Source organism: Artemia franciscana, chromosome 8 (genome assembly GCF_032884065.1).
Source record: "Artemia franciscana chromosome 8, ASM3288406v1, whole genome shotgun sequence".
Classification (NCBI taxonomy): domain Eukaryota; kingdom Metazoa; phylum Arthropoda; class Branchiopoda; order Anostraca; family Artemiidae; genus Artemia; species Artemia franciscana.
The window spans coordinates 51895668-51922345 of NC_088870.1; the positions used below are offsets into that span (position 1 = coordinate 51895668).

At 34.2% G+C, this 26678-nt stretch overlaps 1 protein-coding gene across 1 annotated transcript in view; it reads left to right on the plus strand.

The window, feature by feature from the left end:
- The window catches only part of LOC136030547 (uncharacterized), a 61903-nt gene that overhangs the window by 17590 nt on the left and 17635 nt on the right, over positions 1-26678 (plus strand). The window contains exons 4-8 of the mRNA XM_065709598.1: positions 4578-4774; positions 13702-13995; positions 16710-16866; positions 20584-20816; positions 22020-22243. Coding sequence (XP_065565670.1) covers positions 4578-4774; positions 13702-13995; positions 16710-16866; positions 20584-20816; positions 22020-22243 — 1105 coding nt within the window. The remainder of the gene's footprint in view (positions 1-4577; positions 4775-13701; positions 13996-16709; positions 16867-20583; positions 20817-22019; positions 22244-26678) is intronic.

Sequence of the window (26678 nt, forward strand, 5' to 3'; positions counted from 1 at the left end):
TTGCGCAAATTGCGGCCAAAAACACCCTTCCTATAGCTTTTCCTGCCCCGTTATTAAGAATCGAATAAAGTGCAAATCCACCTTTCAACCATGATTGCATCAATCTCAGTTATTTCGTTTAATATAAATGGCACCAAAGATAAGGATTTTGTTATTGATGAGTTGTACGGTTCCTACGATTTGGTATGTTTCCAGGAGCATCTTCTCACTGCTTCAAGTTTGAATTTTTTGCGTCGAAGTCTGCATCATACTGCGTTCCTGAGTCAAGCAAAAGCTACTGGCGGTCGCCCTTCCGGTGGACTAGCCTGTGTCTTTAAACGGGACATTCATCTACCCTCCCCAGTACTCTTCTACTCCGACGAATTTTTTTTGGCTGTGCGTGTCGGCAGTATTGTATTTATAAACTCTTTTCTCCCATATGAAGGATACTCGATCAGATCCTTAACTAAATTCGGAAAGGCGTGTGGTCTGCTTAAGAATCTTGTGAATCAGGTACTGTTAAACTCTCTACAGTATATAATAATTGGGGACCTAAATACTGATATTAATCGATCTTCTGTGAGAAGGGAACTGCTTTTTGAGTGTCTTCCTTCATACCGCGTTGTGCCCAAATCCCACAATTTTTCATATGTTCATCATTCTGGAAGCACAAGTGATATTGACCATATTATTTGCTCGCCTGGTATTATCTCTTCTTCTGCTTATGTTCATGTTAACGAGCAAGATACTGACCACATGCCAATTTCAGCGACATTTACGATGGATATTGATCTATCGGAAACCAATTGCTCGCGAGAAAAATCGAAGTGGTTTGAAAAAAGCAATTGGAGCAAAGCCAATATACCGCACTACATCTCTATCTTGACAACCATTCTTTCTACCATACGTGTTCCATATCATCTTCTTCAGCGCCAGGTACCTACGAATGGTAAAGCCGATATTGACTGTTATTATAACCAACTTGTGATGTGTATGAAAAGGGCAGAAGAAGCTGCCCTACCTCGACAACGTATTCGTAAAAGAACACAAAAACCTATCTGGTCAATGGACCCCTGTTTAAAGTCGATATAGAATAAAGCAAAATTATGGCTACAGATATGGAATGAATGTGGTCGGCCAAGTTCTGGGTGTGTCGCTGATATCAAACGTAAAACTAAAACCACTTATAAACGTTATCTTAGGTCGGCACGTTACCGCGGTATGGATTTCCCTGTAAGTAGGGAGGATTGGCGAAAAGTGATCAATTCTGACAAGATAAATGATGAAACTATGACAAGTAAGTGTCTTCCAACTTCAGCTTGGTATAAACATTATTATTCGATTTTTTCACTGATTAATTATTCAGTGCATTCTGTGTATACTCGCCTTCTTACCCCCCTCTTTAGTACAACATTTTCGCAACGCCATATAGTGCCCATATCTTTTTCTTCCGTAATTAATGCTGTTAAAAGTTTAAAATCTAATTCAATAGATAAGGATGGTATTTCTAAGATGCATATGCCGATTGAATGCACACCCCCCTTATATCTCACTTTCAGCTTCTTTTTCAAATGTGTCTATGTACTTCATACGTACCTGAGAGTTTTCTGTGTGGCACTGTTTCGTCAATTTTAAAAAGGGGAAAGTCACCGATTGATTGTTCTTGCTATCGACCTATTACTGTATCTTGTAATATTAGTAAGGTTTTTGAGTATATCCTTCTACCATTTTTGACTAAAAATATTATTGAGGATGAGAACCAATTTGGTTTTCGGAGTGGGGTGGGTTGTCAGCATGCGCATAAGATTCTGTCTTCTCTATTGGCTGATAATTCTTCTAAGGGAAATGGTCTTTATATTTGTGCTTTGGATCTTTCGAAAGCATTTGATAGTGTGGTCCATAGTCAGCTCATTTTTTCCTTGTATAATTCCGGGGTCAATCTCTCTATTATAATGCTTCTTAGGTTTTGGTATTCAAATTCGTTTCTTCAATTAGGATCTGCACCAGATACTATTATAAGAATGCGAAGAGGTGTTAGGCAGGGTGGTGTTCTGTCCCCTACGCTTTTTAAGATTTGTATTTCTAGTGTGCTGGCTAAGATTTCAGGTACATACCTTTCTGGTCTTGTGGATGTTTCTTATCTTGCGTATGCTGACGACTTGCTTCTGATTAGCCGTTCCAAAAAGGGTCTTTCCAATATGGTCTCTATAGTTTCTGATGCTTTCTTTGATATTGGCCTTTCAATTAATATAGATAAATGTGAGTTTCTTCCCTATAACTGTATTACTGCTACTCCCCTTCACTGTAATAACTTCACTATCCCGCTTGTTGATTGTATTCGTTGGCTTGGTATCTCTCTATTACTAACAATCTTTCGAGCTTACGTCAGCGTACTGTTTGTGATATAAGTAAAAAGATTCGGATTGGTTATGCAAAAATTGTTGCAAATAGAGGGAAGTATAATAGACGTGCGCTGGCTAAACTTTATTCTACTTTCTGTGATCATTCTGTCCTTTATGCTTCAGGTCTTTTCCCCCTTCTTAATAATGGTAATTTAAAAAGAATTCGGATAAATTATTTTAAATTTTGCAAATTTCTTCTGTATCTTCCACCTTGGACAAAAAACTGGACTCTTGTTAAAAAATTCTCAGTTCCTGACATAACTTTAAAGTTGGAGATTCTTCACAGACAACTCTCAAGTACAGCTTCTGCGCGCCTATCCCCTCACCACCGTCTTATCCGTTTTTTTCGTTGACTTTGTGTATGTATTTGTTTTTCTCTTTGTGTTTTTTTAATTTCATTTTTTGTGTGTATCTAATGTTCATTTTTTTTTCATAGTTCGTTATTTTGTGTGTTTATTTAATTTTTTGTATTAATGTAAAAAATTTCTATTGTCATTACTTTTCATTTTTTGTATGTTTTGCTTTTTTTGTGCGTATTTAATTGTTTGTACTCCACATTTTAATACTTTTATAGTGTTGTTGTGGGTAAGAAATAAATTATTATTATTATTATTAAAGTTGTTTCGCGAAAGAGATTAAAACAAAGGTCTTTATTTTCACTGAGCAAAACCCAGTCCCCTGGAACTTTGTTAAAAGTCACATTAGTAATTCGCTTGTTTTTGAATCTTGACAAAATTTGGATTTAAATTATCCGATTTTAAAATCATACTCTAGATTGTAAATATGCCCATCCACACTTACGGACTGTGTGAGGGGAAGAGTTACAAAACTAGTAAATCCATTCCATTCCCCTTTTCACAAAAGACATGGCTCCTTTGCACTATAGAATTAAATGCGGGGCAGTTTTCACACTAAGTTTGCAGTTCAAAATGGGTCTCCGTATAGATGTTGGTCATGTAACTAATGAAACTGCAACATCTATTGTATGAGTTCAAGTCAAACCAATAAAGAGTATATTTCCATAGGGAAGATATAAAGATATGTCATGAATATGCTGCAGTCATGGGACTTAGCTAATAATGTTAGAAGATGGAAGGGAAAAGAGTTTGAAGAAGATTCTTCTTCTTCAAAGAGAAGAAGATGAATGGGAAAAGAGTTTGAAGAAGTCATTCCACTGATAATTTAGGTCATCAAATTATTGGTGCGTTGGCAATCCGGATTTTTAATTTGTAGTCATACTTTAATTGCAACAACTTGGCTAAAAAAAATATGGATTTTACCAGGCTTTTGGTCGGGCTTATAAAATTTATCCTCAGTTGGCAATTCGACAATCCAGTTTTATAAACTTCTTTGTTGCACTCATAATTCTTGATCTAGTTTCTAGAATCTGATTTGTCAGTAGAAAAGCCCTTAGTTATGGGCCATAAGTAAAATATTTTGAAGGATAAGGAAATTTTTTGCTCCTTCTCTTATAATATTGCCAACTTTAATACATGTAATACGTCCTGTAGCGGCGCTGTGGGATTAATCATTGCTTGGTAATACGGGACCTGGAATTCGAAAGCTGCGGCAACCCACTCCAGGACCGAGACAGCAGGAAGAAAAGAATTGGAGAGAAAACTGGCCTATTGGGTAGAACCTAAATTGGTTCTACAGCTGGTTAAAGAATGAATAAGTCCATTGTGTCCAGTTTTTAGGAAGGCATCAGATTTTTTTTTTTTTTTTTTTTTTTTTTTTTTTAAGGAAAAGAGCTTTGTGAAAAAACGACTATTTTTAGAAACATATTTCTCTCTTTTTTTCCATGGGAAGATCGAGCTCCTCTGTGTCAGTTAAATATGTAACACAAATCATGTTAGCAAAGGGAATTAGTAACTAGAGGTGTCCTGTCAAGACAATAATCTCTATAACTCTCTCCCCCCCCCCCCTCTCTCTCTCTCTCTGTCTTTCTTTCTGTCTAGTTTTCATATGTTTTTGACGTTATTTGCCGATTTTTTTTTGCTGTGCAACTCTCGTGACACGAAGATTTAAGTAAAACACTTTCTCGAGTTGTTTTTGGCCTTTTTTTGGTTAAATTATGCAAATTTTTTGCTTCCATAATTTTGGATTTTTTCAGTGTATATGTGGACACACACGATTTTATTTTGTATATGTTAGCCAGAATCTTGCTTGATTTTTGACGTTCCATTATAATTGCAGAGGTACCAGTCCGGCAACCCCCAACAGCGTTGAAAACGGTGGAACCTGCATTGGGGCTACAACCGAGATTTGATTCAGATTCTGACTTGGGAGTAAGAAGGTGTAAATCCCCAGGAAGGAAAATAAGTCCCAGAAAATCATTAAAACCTGAGATACCATCTAGACAATCTGAAAGAATTTCCATGAAGCTGTCCAACGTGAGTTATGTTGAAAATTATTGTGTTACGGCCTTCTCCTAGTTTATTCTAATATTTGGCCACAAGTGGCAGACCTAATTGGTTGGCAAAGGCAGGTCTATTTTTGGATTCAGTTCCTTTGTCAGTATTTTATTCACATTTATATGAGTCCGTAGATCCCTAAATATTACAGATCTAGCTTATGAAGCTGTCGCGAAAATGAACTTAGACACTTCTACTCTTCGGTCTTAGCATTTTTCACCTCCTCTTTTGCTTCAGACCTTGTCTCCTCCAAGGGTGCCAATTGGGAGGGGGAGAATCCCTCTCCCCTCCTACCCGTAAGATTTTAAAATATTCCTTTTTTGGTGTTTTCATTGAAATAAATAAAAAAATTGACCCTCTCCCCAAAACTTTGAAAAATAATTCTTTTTACATCTTTATTAAAAAAAAAATAAAAATATCCCCCCTCTTTCGAGAATTGGTGCCTCTGATTCCAACCTTTGTTTTTTGGTCCAAAAGGTAAGACTTTTTAAAAATGAATTTAGAGGAAGGAGATTGTGCTCTTTTAAAACTTCTTGAAGGAATGTAAGTTAATTAATAAGCTTTTAAAAAAGAAAATCCCTCTCCTTCAAAACTTTATAATAAGAAAAACCTTTCTTTCAGACTCCATAAAAAACTGTCAGTCATTTCATAGAGCCTCTTTCCAATTTTATAGAGTATCTTTCCAATTGAGACAGTATGAGCTGAAATCTTAGCTTATCCCTTGTCTGTAGGGCCAAAATGGGAGAGAAAAAACAGATATAGCTTAAATAAAGCAATAAAATGAAACAAAAGATAGAAAAACTTTAAATAATAAAAATCCTAATATTTTGATTCCATGTCCGGGAGCCTTTTTCAACGAAACAAAAAAAAAATTAAGGAAAAAGAAACAATTTAGATAACTTCGAAGACCACACTGCCTTTCCATGACGAAAGTAAAACAGTTCAAAATAGGAATGATACCTTTTTATTGACAGTGAATAGATATAAAATTATTTAACTGGATATTTCGAACACATATACAGTGTTCATCATCAGTAGTAAAACTGTTATTTTACTGTTATTTTAAAACTGTAAGACAATTATTTTAAATAAAATCATCTAATGAAAACGACAACTAACATACAAGAACAAAAAATTAAGTCCTTCCAGAACTGCAAATATTGTAATTTTAACTAAAATCATCTAAAGGAAACGACAAATAACACACGAAAAAAAAATTAAACCCTTCCAGAACTACAAACACTGTAATTGCCTGACCATTCACCGACAAGACTCTAGTCACCGAACGAAGAAGTCGTCAGTCGTCACGCAAAAGACTCTCCTCTTTAAAGTCAGATTGTCAAATCAGCAATCTGAGTCAGATCAATCAATAAAAGATCCTAATATTTTGACTCCACGTCCGGGGCCTTTTATTTTGACTCCACGTCCGGGGGTCATATTTTGACTCCAAGTCCGGGAGCCTTTTTCAACAAAACAAAAAATTAAGGAAAAAGAAATAATTATTTGAAATAAAATCATCTAATGAAAACGACAACTAACATACAAGAACAAAAAATTAAGTCCTTCCAGAACTGCGAATACTGTAATTGTCCATTAAGGGGGTGATTAAGTGAACTGATGGAACTCAAAAATCCCATGTTAAATTGAAAATTTATATTTAAAAAGTACTCAAGTATTCATTGGCGGAAGATGCCGCTTTTAATATCAGGCCATAGCTTCTTGAAGATGCTACAAAATGTTTGAAAGGATTTTGTTCTATTTCCTCTAATTGCTTAGAAATCTTAGAAAATGTCTAGGTATTTTTCACAAGTGTACTCTATGAAGGATATTGCTTTTGGAACAAAATTGGTACTATCATGTGCAGAAGACAATAACCTATAAGATGATTGGAACCATTTTTTGATGTATTTTCCTGTTTTCTAACAGTCCCCTAGAATATTTTCAGCTACCTGAAATTTTTACACGTCGGTTGCCATAAAGAATCGTTTCAGATCGCCGATAATAACCCCTAGAGACGAAAATGACAAGCTGGAATAATCAGCTGCTTGTTACTAGTGTGAAATTTTATAAATTATTTCAATGCAATGAAGAAACATAGAAATGAGAAATAGTCAGGAGCCTTCAGGAAAGTTATGCACACAAAGCCGAAATCATGGGGAAAATTAAATCAAAGCGAGGTATGGAACTGCGAAACTGCGAGAAATTTGGGGATAGGCTAGTGGATAAAGAACCGAAAAGAGTCTAAGGAGGACTATTGCATGGAAGTTGGAAAGAATGGACTGGTCAACCCCAAACGAGGCCACGACTACTTTTACCAAGTACAATCAGTCAGCTTGAATGTGCTCAGCTATATACTTGCTTTTTCATGATTTTTACCCAGAAAGACTTCTACATTGAAAAGATAGACCGCAATCCAGGCTTTTGGACCGAAAAGATTTTTCCCAAGCTGAAAGGATTCTTCATTGATGCTTTGATCCCAAAGTTCCACAGGGGGTTCCAATACAAGAGCCGTACTTATAAGATTAATCGTCTAATACCGGTAACAGGAAAATTCATTTTCCTTACATTCTATCCTTCTTTGTAGTTACATACTTAATTGTATTGTCATTTGAAATAAAATACCTTTGTTTATATTGCTTGTCCTCCAACTTTATCAAACAGTTCGTAGTAACGAACTGTAGTAAAGAGCGACCCGGCTCAATAGTAACCGAAACTCTAAAAAATGGAATTTTGGTACCAATAGCTACATCAAAAGAATCGCATTTTAATGCTGATTTTAAATATATTAAATAAAAAAACAAGTTTTTTCAACTGAAAGTAAGGAGCGACATTAAAACTTAAAACGAACAGAAATTGCTTCGTATATAAAAGGGGCTGCTTCTTCATCAACGCCCCGCTCTTTACGCTAAAGTTTGACTCTTTCTCCCAACTCTTCTTTTTAAAACAGTAAAAAACTTTAGCGTAAAGAGCGGGGCGTTGATGAGGAGGCAGCCCCTTTTATATAAGAAGTAATTTGTGTCCGTTTTAAGTTTTAATGTCGCTCCTTACTTTCAGTTGAAAAAACTTGTTTTTTTATTTAATTTCTGAATGTTTTTGAATAAATGCATGTTTTGATTTTGGCTCTCCGCAGAGTAATAATTGAAACAAAATTTGAATTTTTTTTTTTTTTTTTTTTTTTTTTGCTGAATGGCTTACTCATAATTTTGATCGAATGATTTTGGGAAAAAAGAGCGGGGGAGGAAGCCTAGTTGCCCTCCAATTTTTTGGTTAATAAAAAAAGGCAACTAGAAATTTAATTTATTACGAATGGTTTTATAAGTAAAAGATATACGTAACTTATAAACTAGCTTACGTGAAGAATTTTTTATTCTCATATTTTTATTACACATATGAGAGGGTTCACCCCGTCGTCAGTACCTCTCTCTTTACACTAAATCTTAAATTTTGGCCCAATTAATTAAGAATGACCCCTGAATCACAAAAGCCGTAGAATAAATAGTTGACATTACTAAAAATACTTTAGCGTAAAGAGCGAGGTATTAGGAGGAGGTGAGCCCCTCATATGGGTAATAATTTCTGTTCGTTTTAAGTTTTGATGCTGCTCCTTACTTCCAGCTGAAAAAAAACTTTTTCATATATATTTTTTCAATGTTTTTTTTTTTAATAATGTTAGTAAATCCTGCGCTCCCTTCATGGAAATTTTCTTCCCCCATGACCAAGTCCTCGATGGAAAGTTCCCCCAGTATATCCCCCTCTTTTCGACCCCTCTCCCCGACCAAAAAATTCTCCTGAAAACACCTGTACACTTCCCAATAACCATTACTATATGTAAAAAAATTTGTCTTCTGGCACAAAATGCGAAATTCCACATTTTTATAGATTGGGGCTTGAAACTTCTACGACAAGGTTCTCTGATACGCTGAATCTGATGGTGTGATTTTCGTTTAGATCGTATGACTTTTAGGGGGTGTTTCCTTCTATTTTCTAAAATGAGGCAAATATTTTCAGGCTCGTAATTTTTGATGGGTAAGACTATTCTTGATGAAACTTATATATTTAAATCAGCGTTAAAATGCCATTCTTTTGATATAACTATCGGTATGAAAATTCCATTTTTTTAGAGTTTTGGTTACTATTGAGCCTAGTCGCTCCTTACTACAGTTCGTTACTACGAACTGTTTAAAAATGTGGAATTTTTTATTTTTTGTCAGAAGGCAGATCACGGATGCGTGTTTATTTGTTTTTTTTTCAGGGGTGAGCGTATCGACCCAGTGGTCCTAGAATGTTGCGATAGGGTTCATTCTAACGGAAATGAAAAGTTCCAGTGCCCTTTTTAAGTGACCAAGAAAATCGGAGGGTGCCTAGGCCCCCGTCGCACGCTAATTATTTTCTAAAAGTCACCGGATTTAAATTCTGAGATGACCTACTCCCCCACAGTCCCCATGGGAGGGGCTACAAGTTACTAACACTGACCAGTGCTTACATATAGTAATGGTTATTGGGAAGTGTACAGACGTTTTCTGGGGCGTTTTCATTTGGTTTGGGGCAGGGGTTGAGAAGAGTGGGATATGTTGGGGGAACTTTTCACGGAGGAATTTGTCATGGGGGAAGAAAATTTCCATGAAGGGAGCGCAGGATTTTCTAGCATTATTAAAAAAAAACAATGAAAAAATAAATATGGCAAAGTTTTTCAACTGAAAGGAACTTTATATTCCTGTTATTATTTTCCTGTAAATATTAATTCCTGTAAATATTCCATAATAATTTCTGTTAAAAGGAACAGAAATTATTACGCATATGAGGGGCTCACCTCCTAATACCTCGCTCTTTACGTTAAAGTATTTTTAGAAATTCCAACTATTTATTCTACGGCTTTTGTTATTCAGGGGTCATTCTTAAGAAATTTTGACAAATTTTAAGCTTTAGCGTGAAGAGTGAGGTACTGACGAGGGGGTGAAACCCCTCATATATGCAATAAAAATATGAGAATACAGAAGTTTCTTTACGTAAGCTAATTTGTAAGTTGCGTATATCTTTAACTAATAAAATTTATTTTTACTTAAATTTTAAGTAAAAAATTAAAAAAAAATTTAAATTAAAAAAAAATTTAAATCTTAAAATTTTTATTTTACTTTAAATAATAAAATCTTATTTTTACCCAGCCAAATATATTACTATTTCTCGGCTGAAACATCTCACCAAAGGAAGCTGTCAATCAAACCTTTGACAAGACTTGATAATTGGTACTATTTGAAGTTTTGACAACCAACGGTCTCTAGAGAATTAAAAGACAGAAGGCTAACCTTACTTCAATTCTGAAGCTCGATGTTTTCAAGTTCACTTAATCACGGCCTTAATCACTGACAAGACACTAGTCACCGAACGTATGTCATCGCGCGAATGATTCTCCTCTTTATAGTCAGATTGTCAAATCAGCAATCTGAGTCAGATCAATCGTTTTTGATCCAAGTCAGATCAATTAGAACAAACGAGACATTCGTTTTTCTCGTCAGTGATTAGTCAGAAAATGACAATATTTGCAGTTCTGGAAGAGTTTCAAATTTTAGTTGTATTTTTTGTTTAGATGATTTTATTTTTGAAATTGTTTTCTTTTTTCTTAAATTTTTTTCCTTTTTTGTTTATAAAGGCACCTGGATGTGGATTCAAAATATTAGGATTTTTTCAATTGTTCAATGTATTGTTGTTGTTTTTTATGTTTTGCTTTGTTCCACTGCTTTATTTAAATTAAGTCCGTTTTTTTCTCTTAATTTAATTGACCTTGTTCTTATTAGATTTATGCGAAGATTTCGAAAATTTTAATCTTTTTCTCGTATTAATAGATTAGAATTTCCAATACCAACTGGAAATATCCAATGATTCCCGTCAAATCTACAGGAGCCTAAATTCTAAAATTCCTCCTCAAGATCGACTACAAATTCGTCTACCAATAATTTCATTTGCTAATGCATTTTACCTAAAGTTATTGGCTATAATTCACTGTTTGGAATGAAAATGTTGGCATATTGACAGCATCCTACACAAACAAGCTGGTCGACAAGCTCGCCAGAAAACGGGCTATAGCATTTTGTCACTCCTCAGAATTACCCCTTAGGTTTTGGAATATCAGTCTTGATTATAGGTAGTGCAATAGCGTTGCCTAAGTAAAGAGCGATATTGGCCCAATGTATTATTTATTTGTTTCTTTATTTATTTGTATTTATTTTTTTGGTTTTAGACCAGGGCACTTCATGTTGAAGAACCCCCGAAACCCTCAGGGCAAGGGTTGCAAGTTGTGTCCCGGGGGCATATAATACTTATATGGAAAGGGTGATAGTATAAACTTCAGAAGGGGCTCATTGGACTGGTAATCAGAAGTTCTAGTGTCTTTCTTAAGATTCAGAGTGATCGGAGGGTGGATACCCTCCCCCACCTCGTGTTTCCCCGAAGTGCAACCCTCCCCCCTTCACGCCCATCAATTCCTAAAACACATCTAATCAAAATTTGGAATAACAGTTTTGTTCAGCGTCGTTGAAAGGTCTGGAAATTATGTCTTTAAGGATGACACCCCCCCCCCTATAGCCCTGAGCGCAAGGGTTATGAGTTATGCCCCAAGGGCATATAAGATTTTGTGGAAAGGTTGGTCTTATAAACTCTGGAGCGGGGTCATTTCATTAGAAATCAGATGTTCTAGTTTCCTTTTTAGAGTCAGTGTTCGGGGGCACCCCCTCCCTCCCGTACGTTTTATCTTCCACAAATGCATCCGAAAAATTTTTGAGATACCCATTTGTTCAAAAATTGTCCAAAGACGATAAAATAAGGCCTGTGGGATAGACAAAATCCCCCTGAGTCTGTGGGTAAGGGTTGTAATTTGTGCCCCAGGGCATGCAAGGTTTTTATGGAAGGGGTTGTCGTGTGAACTTTAGAAGAGGCTCATTTGATTTGAAACGTATGGTTCTAGTTGCCTTTTAAATGTCAAAACATGATGGAGAGAAACCTATCCCTCTCCCTGATATCCTCTTTTCCAAAACACATTCAGTTGAAATCTTCAGATAGCCATTTTGTGATCAACAGTCCAAAAATCATATAACAATGTCTTTAGGGTGGACACAATCCCCCAGAATCCATGGGTAATGGTTATAAGTTATGCCCAGGGCATATAAGGTTTTTATGGAACGGGTAATTGAATAAACTTGGAAGCTCATTTTATTGGAAGTCGAAAGTTCTAGTGCTCTTTTTAAGAGTCAAAAGAGAATGGAGGGACGTCAGCCCCCTCCCCCTAAGCCAATCATTCTTCAAAACATGTCAAAAGGGTATTACACAGGAATAACTGAGTATATTAATTTGGAAAATTCAGGAAACGATAAGGGAGATGATCAAAAAGGCAATATTTGCACGTTATCAATGCTACTACAACTACCACCACTGCTTCTACCACATCACTCAATTTACAGTATTGACAGGAAATTTAAACTAAATCAAAAGACGCTATATATATTGTCAAAATAAACTTCCAGGACTTGATGAGAGGGATTTTCAACTGACCAAAAGGCAATAGGTTAATACTACTGCTGCTAGTAGTATTACCGTTATTCAATATTATTACTAGCAATAGCAATACGACTACTGTGATTACTATTACAACTACGCCTAATGGTATGAAGGTGAAATTTTCAAGAAGTTTTGAGGGGGAAGATGAACTGAATCAGAACACGTTCTCTGTATGCAGGTTGTCAAAAAGGTGTAACAGCATTATCTTAGGAACAGTTTGATGTGTGAAATTGAAACTAACAGGGCTTGTTGTGAGGGATGTTGGAATAGCCAAAAGAAAATATATGCATCCTAATGCTACTGCTTCTACTCATGCTATTGTTACTATTATTATTATTACTTCTTTTACTACTACTGCCATTAAGGCTTAGGGTACTACACTTAATTCAACAGCTACTGCTACACTACTTCTATTAAAACTAAGGATAGTAGGGCGAAAAATTTGGAATATATAGAAACTGTATGGAACTAAATTGAAACACACTATCCCCACACAGGTTGTCAAGCGGACGCATTAGACATGCTTCAGGAATGGTTGATGGTATTTATTAAGCTGAAACTTTCAGCGTGTGTTGAAGGGATGTTGAAGAAACCAAAGGTGCTATGCGCAAACTGTTACTAAATCTGCTGCAACTATTCCTACTCCGCAAGCTAAGGGTATTAAGACGAAGCTTTTAAGGAATAATAGGGCTGATAGCCCCCATGCCTTCTTAAGACCAGAACAAAATTTGTGCTTTACTGAAAACAAAATACGTCTCAAATGTTTTCACTATTCTTTCTTTCATAAATGAAAAATTATCAAAACTTAAATGAATGAACATCAATATATGTCAATTTAACTGACAATTCACGGCTTTTTTTTTTTTTTTTTTTTTTTTTTTTCAGTAAAATGCGAATTGTATTCGGGCCTTGAGAAGGCATGGGGGTTATCAGCCCTACTCGTATTAATTTTTGCTCGTTTTAAGTTTGACTCGGCTATTTATAATAATTTATGTTTCATTTGAGTTTCATTTATTTATTGATAGTGGTTTGCCGTAGTTTTACGCTTGGAAGATTATTTGACTTTATTCTTGCTCATTCCTGGCTTAATGGATCTCTTTACTTTTCTTTGAAAGATTTGTTTTGTTGAAAAAGTTTTTTTGAATTAATTAAATTAAAAAGGATAATAGGAAAAACGTAACAATTCATAGTATAATAGGTAAGAATACTAGGCATTAATTGGCGAATGACGTTGTCCAGACCCTCGTTTAATAGGGCCGAAACCCTTTCTTCTCTCCTAAAACAAGGGGAGGATTTCTCTCCTAAGGAACAAGGGTTTACGGAATTATCAATTTAGCTGTTTTTATTTCTATTTTTAGGAAGCGCAACAACTTATAGAAGAAATAGAAGCCAGATTTAAAACAACTTCTACTCCATCAACAATGCCAAATCCTTTCGATATGGCTAGACCATCTAGTGTAGAAGCCCTTGATTTTTCAGATGTTGACGAAGTATCTGTCAGGGGTGTGGATGAAATCAGAGAGGTTGAAAGTGTACCCGCGGTTCGAGTGAAGATCTCCAAGTTCCGATCTGGTTTGGCGTGCCTTGCAACTTTGGCTAAAAGTTTTATATGGCCAATTTTCATATTGTTGACAAGCATTGCGTGTGAACAAGTAAAAGTTTAATTTATCTTTCTAGTAGCCGTAATTCGAAAAAAAGCTTGTAGTATATTCTTAAGTTGTTTTTTTTTTTGGGGGGGGCGGGGGCGGGTTGTGATTATGGACGATTTATATTGTTGACAATCATGTATATGAGAGATTATGATTTTGCTTTATTATTCTGGTTGTTGCAGGTGCGGAAAGATCTACTAGTAAAATATGTAGATCAGAGGAGAGATTTAATTTATAACCCCGGTGAACGGTCCCATATTATCGATTAGAATAGTGACAAGCATATCCGTATGTCCTGCCAAAAAATAATGGTTCTTTCACAATACGCCTTAAATCCTTCCACGCTAGCATAACTTGAGATCTTATGTTATGTTATATTATCCATGACAGGACCTAAATAAGACATGAAAAAAAGAAAAAAAGGGAAAAACGTAGACTATGCTCAGGGCTACAGCTCAAGCAAGCACCTTCTTGCAATTTCATCACTTATGAAGCTCTAAAATTGGCTGTTTATGAATCTAAAATAGCCAGAAAATAGCCAAAAAGATGGCTTGAACTTTGCTCAGAATTTTAAGTTACATAAGTTTGTGATGCGATATTGAATATAATAATTCAAACTTAAATTTTATAATAATAATACTATTTATTATATAGGATACAATATATATATAGTTAATTACTATGTGGCACAAATTACCTTGACTAATTTATATACTCAGCACACAATACACCCTACTTTAGCAAGACTCCACTCTAAACATCAGCCAAAAGAGATAGTTTTTCATCAACCATCCCCTTCTGAGTGAGCGCCGGCAGAGACTTTGTGATAAGTTAAACCTTTTTTTGGACCTAGATTATAGAAAATATACTTGTACCAGGAAAGGTATTGGGGTCTTATCGAAATGTTCCGATATTTATGGGTTTTGATATAAATGCATTCTTTAGGCAGACCAGCATTAGCGAATTGCTGGGATCTGTGATAACCTCAAGAAGTTGGGTGTTACGGGATCCTCGCTTATAAAAACTATGTTGTGTGGAGCCAAAGGTTATTCTTGTCAAAATCATTTCATGTACAATTCACGTCTCGTACATAACACGTCTACGTAAAATTCAATTTGCATAAAATACAACTTTCATAATAATCATAAAATTCATAAATATTACTATATATAAAAAAATTATATTCATAAATATTACATAAGATTCAATTTACATAAAGGCTACAATTCAACTTTATATAAAACCACATAGTAACTACACGAAGATTTTGTGAAGTTATGTCTAAAGTGGTGGATTATACCTGACGGCACTATTATTACATTTTTGGTTCAGCGAAAAGTAGAACGAATAAAGGATCCAAGAAAAAACATTTATTGTAGGCTAAATAAAAAGACCTTTACAGCATAAATTCCCATATTAAAATAAATTTTACACTAGGCCCGCTAGAAATCAACACACCGGGGATCTTTCTTTCATCCTTGCCATCTGACTTGACTTTATTTGAGACTCCAACGGAAAACTATGATACAAGTAGCCTCTCAACTACTCTAGAAAAAATAAAAATGAAATGCTCTATGTTCATCAATATTTCTAACAACTTGGTCACTTTTTCCTATGGGTGGGCAAATTAGTATGCAAAATATCGTCAACTGATTTAGTAAGCACAAGATGTAAAAAAACGAAAGCCTTTTATTCCTGGCAAGTTACCTTGTCTTTTTGTTTTCTTGTTTGTTTTCTTTAGTCAAGGTTTATCTGTGTTATAAAATTTCCACAACCTCAAGAAGTTGGGTGTTACGGGATCCTCGCTTATAAAAACTGTATTGTGTGGAGCCAAAGGTTGTTCGTGTCAAAATCATTTCATATACAATTCACATCTGAGGCTTACATAAAATTCAATTTACATAAAATACAACTTACATAATAATTATAAAAAATTTTAAATATTACTGTATATGTAAAAAATTTATTTATTTTAAAACAAAATAATTTTTTTTTTTTTGGGGGGGGGGGGTACAAAAGAGTTTTTTGGGGAGGGAGAGAGGGGGGTACAACAAAGAGCTTTAAAAACACATCAAAAATTGGTAAGATTTTATAAAATTTAAATCTATATAAAATTTTCAGTATATCAGAAAGGGGCTTGTCCCATAATCGTAATACTTGAAAATTTTTCCCATAATTTATGATTTCTATATACAAAGAACTAACTCATTTTTGTTCTAATTTGTATAGACGATTTCTACCTTTAAAACAGATTCAATACTTTATCGCTCAACTAAAGTTCATAAAAAGAAAACATTTGTCAATCAAGGATGACCACCTGATTTATGGTAACTTTAAATTGAATATATGTCAAAGAATATTAATAAAATGGGCATAAAGAGAAAATAGTTTTTTCATTTTTATGTTGTTTATGTACGTATTATGTTTATGTTATGTTTTGTGTTTTAAGTTGTTTCTCATTCACGAATATTTATTCAGTGTATTAGCCTAAAATCACATTTTAATGAGTCATTGCTCTCCGTGATCCTCCTCGAATCAACTTTATTCAGGGCTTCACTCTTTACCATTTTCCCCCCATGAGGCTCTGAGTTCGTCAAAATATTTTGTTAGAACATCTTCTTACACCTATTCTTACGTCATTTGAGGACGTACTGCTTTGCACTTGGTCCTTGCTGGATCAAAATTATTATTGATCCTTCCTATTATTTTTTTTTTAGAACTCGTGTGCCTTGCTCCAAGTTCCTGCATTTTCAAGTGATCTTTACAATTACTTGGACTTCAAAACCATCAATTTTGTCCTCGGTTTCGTTACAACTGTATTTCTTTTGAAACTCCTACCCCAAGGCTTTGGTCGCTTCAAAGGATACCTTAGTGGTAAGTCATTTCCAATAATTTGGCTATTATTTTTCAAGAGAAAAATATAATATTAAACTATCTTATCCGATTTGTTTTGCTTCCTATAAAATCTGTCATGTGCAGACAGGGTGGTGGGAGTGGGGTAATCCTTTTCGTGTGGACCATATCTTTTAAGTATTTGCACTGGTCTTGGTGTTAAGATCAAGAAGACGAAGTGTGGAGCTACGCCAACTTAGTTTAAAATAGGTAACCAAACAAAAATAAATTTAAAAATAAATTATAAAAGAAAAAGAAGAAAAAACTGGTATTACTTTGTACTGAAGGGATATCTATATGGAGAGCGAAAAGCGTACTCGTTTTTTTTTTTTGGGGGGGGGGGCAAAAGATTCAGCCACAAACAAGTCTGATGATGGCCTGCCTATGATGGCTTTTTGTGACTGAAAATATTAATTCCTGGCAATAATCAGGAGAAATAGCTCGAAAATACTTTTTCGTGATGCGATATTAAGTACTTTTTCACAGGGATAGGCTCAAATTCAGTAAGCTTGTAATAATCTCAACGTGGTAGTTAAAAATAAGCCTGATTATGGCCTGGACTGGGTGGTCAAAATATGTGACAGGAAACACTTTGTCCTTGCAACTGATTAAAACTCAAAGAAGCCTCGTAATGGCCTCCAGATAGGCGGTGGAAAATATGCCTTATGGCGGCATGCAGAGGGTCAGATTCCTAGTAACGGATCCACATTCAATAATCAACACTTTTGTTCAAAATCAAAGTCTGTGTTCTTGTAAAATAAATTATTTTTGCTTTCCACTTCAAAAAACTGTTCATTTAAATCTGAAAGTCTGAAATTATTTTTGTGCTTAGTTTTGCTTTTCGTTTTGCTCATTGTTTATATGTGGGTCAGATATATAAGATTTTATTTTTTCATTCTCACAGTATTTGTGTTTTTGCAAAAATTCTGACAATCTGATTCGATAGTCGAGTTCCGTTATAAGATATTGGATTTGAAAATTTCAATTGGACTCCAATTATAGAATTATCAATAAACCCAAATTCTCACAATCTGATTTTCAATGAATATCAAAATTCATGAGATGATAGCTAGTTTTACAATCCAATCCCTAATGAAAAATACTTTCTGCTTGGGTGTGTATGCTGTACTGCTATATTTTGATGAATATGTCTCAACGTCATTCATACTTATCATCCATACTGAAGTTTTCCCAGTATTACTCGTGCATACAAATGTGTATATACGTATTGATAAAAGTGGGTAAATTTAAACTGAGGAGATATTCTGTATATTCTTTTAGATTATAATATAAGCCCTAAAATTGACTTTTTTTGCTTTAATTTACTTTTATCTTCGATTTTTTTTCTTCTAAAAATAAATAAACATAAGATAAAAATAAAACGTATAAAATAAATAAGAATAAAAAGATAAGATCACGTTATCTTAAATACATTCGCTCCGATATTTATATTAATATTCCACCGTATCGGAAGTATATATTTTTCCGAAATTTATTTCTGATTTTTTTTTTTTTTTTTTTAGTGTTTATTTGACTTACCTTACCAACAATTAAATTCGATTGCAATATCAGCCCAAGTATTTGGCTACCTCCGCTTCCCTTGAGTGTCCAGGATTTTGTGACTATCCCGTTTTTTTTCTGTTCCTATTTGAAGAGCCCTCCTCCCTCCACAAAATAAAATTCTCTGTGTGTGCTACATATTGCTAAAATTAATCAGTTAAATTTGTGTCCTCATCTTTTATCATATCATTCATCCTTTCTTTTTTACATCGTTCTCATACATCAGTTAGCAGAACAAGAGCAAAATGTTAAGTGTTCTAACTTATGCTTCTTGTCTTGAGGGTATCATTATAATCAAAACTACATCAAAATCGAAATCCAACTTTAAAGAAAATCCCTTGTTAATAAAGAGATATTGAGTTAGATAAACCACGTTTAATAAAACGAAAAAATGTAACAATAAATGAGAAAACCAAGGTAAGTTTCAGTCAGTGGAGTGAAAAGACAGAAATAGACATTTCGACAAGGACCTCAGCAGAGCCGTTCATAGCGAGAAGAAAAATACTAATGCCTTTGAAGCTGGCACGTACGCAGGGAGGGGGAGGCCTTCGGGCCCGAGCCCCCCCCCCCCCGAAATTTTGTGAAATGTTTAATTTCCCCATGGTTTCTTGGGATTTCTGGCAAAAGTAGGACATTTATTAAGAATCTAGATACATGTGTGAAGCCTTTCTTGGGAGATTTTAGAGCATGCAATTATCCGGTCAAGTCACTGCCCAATTATTAACCCATTTTCTGTCTAACTTTTTACCCTCTTTGAAGTAATTAGCAATTGTGCTGTTATTTTTTTTTTTTTTGTGAAGAGAGTTTGCTTTCCACAGCAAAATAGAATTATCCTTGATATCAGGGCGTTTATCCCCCCTTTTCAGGATAAAGTACAGCTTTTAATGGATCAATTTTGGAAACAATCATTTTTCATTAAAATCTACGTTTTTGCAATAGAAGAACTACCCCCCACAGCACCCATAAAGTTAATCTGTATTTTCCGATATAGGTGCGTTTTGCATTACTAAATAAAAATAGTGCTACTTTATATCTGCTGTTTCGAAACTTTTGATCCCCCCCCCCAAAAAAAAAATCCCTGCGTACGTGCCTGCTTTGAAGGCTAACAAGTTGAACACTAACAAAGCAGGTAAGCTTCAAGCAACTTTTTTTTTAGTATTGAGGATACATTTATAAAAACAACATATAAGAAAAACAAGCTAATTTTCAGTATGCAGATTGAAAAGACAGAAACCTAAATTTCAACAATGGCCTCCGTGGAGCCTTATTGCTAAAGGAAAAACATCTTTTGAAGACTAACAAGTTGAACGCTAGCTAAGTTGACATACTTCCTCTGTTTTTTTTTTTTTTTGAACACTAACAAAGCAGGTAAGCTTCAAGCAACTTTTTTTTTAGTATTGAGGATACACATATAAAAGCAACATATAAGAAAAACAAGCTAATTTTCAGTATGCAGATTGAAAAGACAGAAACCTAAATTTCAACAATGGCCTCCGTGGAGCCTTATTGCTAAAGGAAAAACATCTTTTGAAGACTAACAAGTTGAACGCTAGCTAAGTTGACATACTTCCTCTGTTTTTTTTTTTTTTTGAACACTAACAAAGCAGGTAAGCTTCAAGCAACTTTTTTTTTAGTATTGAGGATACATATATAAAAGCAACATATAAGAAAAACAAGCTAATTTTCAGTATGCAGATTGAAAAGACAGAAACCTAAATTTCAACAATGGCCTCCGTGGAGCCTTATTGCTAAAGGAAAAACATCTTTTGAAGACTAACAAGTTGAACGCTAGCGAAGTTGACATACTCCCTCTGTTTTTTTTTGTGTGCGTATGTGTGTTAAGAATGGCTTGGCGGATGTCTTTGCTGTTTTCTTATTTTTTTACTGGCTGAAAATCCTCCTCGTTTTTATGGTTTTTTTATTTATTTTTATATTTTTTCGGTTTTATCATAGGCCATGTATAGCCAGTGTGATCTTAGAACGTATATAAGCCACGTACTATAATCGAACCAGGTGTATTGACTTATAATATATTTAAAGCCTCTGGAGATCTTCTTTTTGATTCATACTTGGTCAAAACAGATATCAACCATACTCATAGTGTATTTTCCGCACAGTCTAGTATCTTTTCTTTTTAAGGGAAGCATTTGATTATGCTGGAAGTCTTAGCCTTGGCGATGGCTTACGACTTCTATCCTGCTATGTTCTCAAATATTCAAGAAAGATATATCCAACTTCTTGCCAGTTGTACACTTGTGGGTGTATTGATCTCGATCGTTTCAACAATCGTACCTGTCGTTCTTAGAAATCGTATTGATCTACAACGACTTCAGTTCAAAGAAGCAGTAGCAGCTATACCTTGGCTAGCTGTGGTAAGACTTTTTCGTTCGATTATAAATTTCCATTTGTTGGATTTCCAAAGTTGCTTCCGGTCTTTTTGGCCCAAGTGGTAATTTGGCCATAACGTAAATTTGAGGACCATATTCGAAATCAATGGGTCACGTAATCTGATATAGCTTAAAAAAAAAATCAATAAACCACGTGGAACACCAATTACCTTTATTCTTGGCACGTATGCAAGGATTGATCAGTATCTGAGGCTCTTTAGCGTCAAATCATGGACTATGTGAAGGTAAATTGTATTTTGGCACTTTTAGACCCCTTTTTACATTTGTTGCATTAAATTGTGTCAATAATGTTGCTATCAAATATGTGTTTGTTGTTTTTAACTGTTATTTATATCAGGCGCATATGGAGAAATCTATTTTAAAGGATTAGCATCTGAAAAGGGGAGCGGGTGAGACTAAAAATATAAAAAATGAAAAATAATTTACAAAATGAAAATTCGTAGTATTTTTAGGTTTTAGGTTATTTCTAGGTTAATAACACCTTGTGTACCGGTTTGTCAGGTTAAATTTGGGCTTTTGTGGGGAGGTGGGTGAAATATTAGGAGAACAGAGCTTTGATTAAAAACCATCTATGCAATATATGATTAAATCCATGTATGAAAAATATAAGACATATAAAAAATATGGAAAATATAAGGTATAAGTGGAGGAAAAGCGGGAAAACCATTCCAGGTGGAGCGAAAAACGGATGGAAAGGCCTCTACTTGTCTGTCCTGAACCATTTCCGCGTCGATTTTTCAAATTATATTTACACTTTTTTAGAGCAAAACCAAATTATTTAGGCATAGAAACAGAAATTTGTCTGGTTCAAGAGGCAATTCCCAATCTGGGTTTGAATAGAATTCTTACATAAATTGTTTTCTACTTTATTATGCTATAAAAGCTAAAAAAAAAAACAAAAAACAAAAAAAAACATGTCAAGCTATATGTATATATAAAAAAGAACATACGGTTCTCAGCCCGACATGTATTTAACTTTAACTCGTGAAAGTCTTCAAATATCATTTTGCAACGTCGATAATAAATTTCTATTTTATCTGTGTTTTTATTCTGTATTTGTATCAAATTTGACGCATTGAATTCCAAAGTGATTTTTCAGATGCCCTTTATGTAAGGTTTCCCTTATTTGACAGATTGTCCTTTATATAAGGTTTCCTGACTTTTCAGATTGCCTTAAATTTTGCCTATTTACTGAATAACGTAAATGCCAAAGAATATAAGATGTCCCCCACTTTGTATCTTGCGGCCGCCATGCAAATATTATATAGTTGTGCTCAATTGTGGTTTCTGGAAGACATCAACTTGCCTACCCCAGACTTATCATGGATTTTATATTGTATGATGCAGCCATTTTTATTTTCGATGTCAGTTCGTTATGTGGCTCTTTCGTGGTAAGTTGTTTTGATTCTTAGCATACACGTGCCTTAATGACTTACTAGCATTTAGTCATAATGCTAAAATCACATACTAATTTAACCATAAAAATGCCAAATTTTGCCATATAATTTTACCCCAATATAAAATTACCATTTGAACTAGTATACATACTCATTTAGAATCTGAAGGTTTGATTTAAGTGTTTAGGCGATACCTTAAAGCAGGACTTCTTAAACTATGGGTCGCGACCCCATTAGGGGTCCCGTAGCAAAATTATGGGGTCGCGAGTGATAAAAATACAGTTTAACAAAAATGTTTGTTAACTTGTAAAATTATTGTTATAAAGAAAAATAACAATCATCGTAGTAACAATAACAATATATCACAAAATCTTCTGGTTCAGAAAGACTGTTTATACCAGCATTTCTATTCCGATCATTATAATATAAATTTACTATGAATCAGAAGATGTTATAGAGATTTATAAAAAATGTATATTTATTTTTGTCAATCTCATAAAACCGAAATAATCCTGATAAATATTATCAACATAATTTCTAAGTGTTTTTTCGAAGAAACTATATAAACATTTCGTGTTATTTTCATTTAGCCATAGTATGATTGTGAACGAAGTGCATGCTATTGCGAATTAGTTTGTTTAACCCTTTCGCGACTGCCGGGACCATACGGTCCCGGCATGGGCGCTTCTTAATTCATTGATAGCACCAGAATTGGACGATGTGCTTCAGGATGCTGTTAAGGTCATAAATTAACAAAGAGCCATGCAGCAGTCGCTTATTTTCAAATCTCTGTAAGGATACGGATTCCAACTACACAACTTTGTTATTACATGCAGAGGTAAGATGGTTGTCAAGAGGTCAAAGTTTAAAAAGATTATTGTTATTAAAGGACGAGATCGAAATATTTTTAACTGAACGAAAATGTGAATTTGCTGACTTGCGGCTAACTAACCTGTGTTATTTGTCAGATATTTTTGCGAAGTTAAACGATCTTAACTTGTCTCTTCAGGGAAAAAATTGCGATATAAAATTGAAAGTTTTATTAAAAAGATCAGTATTTGGAAAAGTAGACTCGAAAAAAATTCGTTCGAAATGTTTTCCAGTGCCGACAATTTTGTAATTGAGAAAATTCATTGTAAAACTTTTATTGCTAAAACTATTGTAGATCACTTAAAAGCACTAGAAATACAGTTCCGAACATATTTTGCATTAAATATTGATATACAAAAATTAGTTTGGATTCAAAGCCGTTTTGGATTGGCTTAAGTGAGATTGATCATCTGCCACTTAAAGCTCAAGAGGAATTTACTGAGCTTTCGTGTGACTCAAACTTAAAACTACAATTCCAAAAAAAGACCTTGACTGAATTCTGGATCAGAACTAGAACTGAATTTCCCACAATCGCCGATATGGCGTTAAATGTACTTCTGCCATTCAACACCACATGTGAAGTTACTTTCTCAGCTTTAACGCACATTAAATCCCAATATCGTTTAGCGATAAAAAATGTTGAAGAAGTCTTACGTCCAGCTGTTTCAAACATTACACCAAGATTTGATTTGTTATGCAATAAAAAAAGGCACATCCATCTCATTAAATTTTTAACGTAAACTTTAATTTAATATTTACCACGCAACTACTTGGATATTTTCGAGAGAATTAAGACGGTCAGAATCCACTTTTGTTTTTGAACTATATTAAAAACATTTCTATAACATTTTGTGCAAATTTCAATTTTAGATTTTATGTTTCAAACCGAATTCTAAATTTATATATTTTCATATGCATATGTATATTGTTACCTAATAAATATATCATCAAAACATATTAATTTATTTTTCTTTTATATTTGTTGGGGTCGTTAAGAAACTCGCAATAATAAATGGGGTCGAGAATTACAAAAGTTTAAGAAGCCCTGCCTTAAAGGATTCCATTGTAAAAAAGAGTCCATAATACCTTAAAGTCCATTGTAAAAAAATTTAGTTTGTGTGGCCAGATTATTCAAAATCGATTTTGGGCGTTCTTGCCATAACTTGTAGAATGGATAAGGGATTCGATTGAAGTAGCGAAAACTAAAAGCTGACACATATTTTCCCTGGCATCTTAGAAAAACCATTAAACTTCTCCAGTTTTGTGCTGGAGATATTTAGTTTAATGATACTTACTTCATTAGAAGGCAAACATTGTGTTTTTTTATTAAACAGAGCAGAATTAATTTTTTGAAGCTCAGTAAAGGACAGTTCCTAAAAATGTTATAACATACCTGCTTGGAAAACCCTAAAAATCAGCTCAAAAGGAGTACCATATGAGCAATTTGGGCCCTTTGAGAGTTTCCTTTGGTGTTATCTCTGTGATCGAAAATCTTGCCGACTCAGCCGTAAAATTTCATTGTTTTTTTCATGGTCAAATTTCATGGTCAAACCACAGATTCTCAGTAACACTTGATGCTGGCTAGTCTTTTGGGAGAGTTCGTTAATTGGCCCTTTTTCTTTGATACGGCAGCCGACGCCGATGCTTGCAAAATGATTTTAAGGTATCGAACCTTCGTAATTCAAGTTGTTGTCCACGATTTATACTGAAGGTTTATTGTGTAATGAACAGATTCAAAATGAATTCGGAATATCCTCTAAATTACTTCAAGAAAAGTCTGATAGCTTGACTTACCTGATAAATCGAAGTCTGGTCCATGATATACAGTGAAACTTCAGATTGTAATGGACAAATTAAAAATTATTCCTGGACCTCGACTATGAAAAGCTTTATTTTATATATAAAGCTTATTTTAATTTCATTTTATATTTTAGCTGTGGATTTCTTCTACAAATAATGTACACAAGCTATCTGAAAATTTTTCCAGTTCCAGGGCACTTGGAAAATGTCAGGGTATTACATAGTCCAGGGGCTTCCTAAATTAGGTGAACTTATTTTGGGGAATATTCAGTTGTACTTTGAGATACCGTAAAAAGTACGTCGCCACAATTCTTTTGTAGAGTAGCAGAGTGGTGAACAACGTATATCTATAAGAAAAAGACAGAAAAAACCTTCGATTGTTGGTTTAAAGATGCTGTGCAATTTTTGATTTATTGATTTATTTTTTTATTTTATTTTTTGCATGGCCCCTTATTTACTTTTTTTACTTTTTACTTCTTTTTTTACATCTTATTTCACGTCTAATTAATATGTTATAGGGTATATAACAGGGTGGAAAGATCTCCATAGTTATGCAAACATAACGTCAGCTGAGACAACAATTTAATATTGTATGTTTTAGCTCGTGAGCAATTTAATTCCTCCCAAAGTTTTCAAGATGTGAGACTTTTTTTTCACTTTGCAAAGCAATAGAAACCACGGAATTTATTTTTTTTCTTCTTTGTGTTAATTAGGGTAATATTATATCCATTGCAAAGGTATTTATTAGACTCAGAGGGTTTATATTAAAACACACACTTACTTGCAAGATAGATGAATTCAAACATTTAAAGTCATTAATATAATATGAAATAAAAATAATTCGGTCATCCTATTTTGGGTTTGTGTTTTGTTTTAAGATTTGGTTTTTTGTATTTTTATCAGTTTTATCCTGCACTGAGGACGGTGAAGCGGATGTTTTGACCGAAATATTTGCATAATTTTTCACTGGGTGTACTCTGTCCTCGTTTTCTTCCTTTCTTCACGATTTTATGTTTTATAACCCTTTTAGAAGTTAATCTGACCAAATCTATTTTTGGTATTTTTAAAAGACTTAAGCTTCAAAGCGCTTGATTAAAAGACGGGTAAAACGTAATGTTTTTTTGTTGTTTTTTTTTTAGCTGAAATATTCGTATCTATGCGATATGGGTCTGTTTTGCGGCAGCTTTGGAATGATCCCTTTCATGGTTATCATTTTGTAATATTTATCGTTCTCTGTAGGCACATTAACATTTTGACGGTTTATAAGCCATAATGATATGTCACTTATTAACCCATATCATGCAGAGAAGCTCTGGAAGTCCGTCTTACTTGATTAGAATTCTTACTAATCTAACCAAATGTTCTAAACTCAAATCTGACCTCACCTAATCTGTTATCTGACCATGGCCACTTTTAATATTTGAAAACGGTTTAGTTTCAAAGTGCTTGATCGAAAGACTGAAAAAACTTCTTTTTCTTCTTTTTTTTCATAACTAAAATATCTTCATCTATTCAAAATGGGTGCTGTACGGCAGCTTTCAAACTACTCCCTTCATTGTTGCAGCAAGAGTTTCAACCTAGCAAAGAGTAAACCTTAGCCCATAATCACCCAAGTTAAAAAAAGGCATTTTTTACTTAAATTTTCAAATGTATAAGAATAGGCAGTTGTCAATGGTTCAGAAATGGTAATTATTATCCATGTTTAACTTAAGAGGAAAAAAAAAATTATGACAACAAACGTATGGGAATTTCAAAAAAA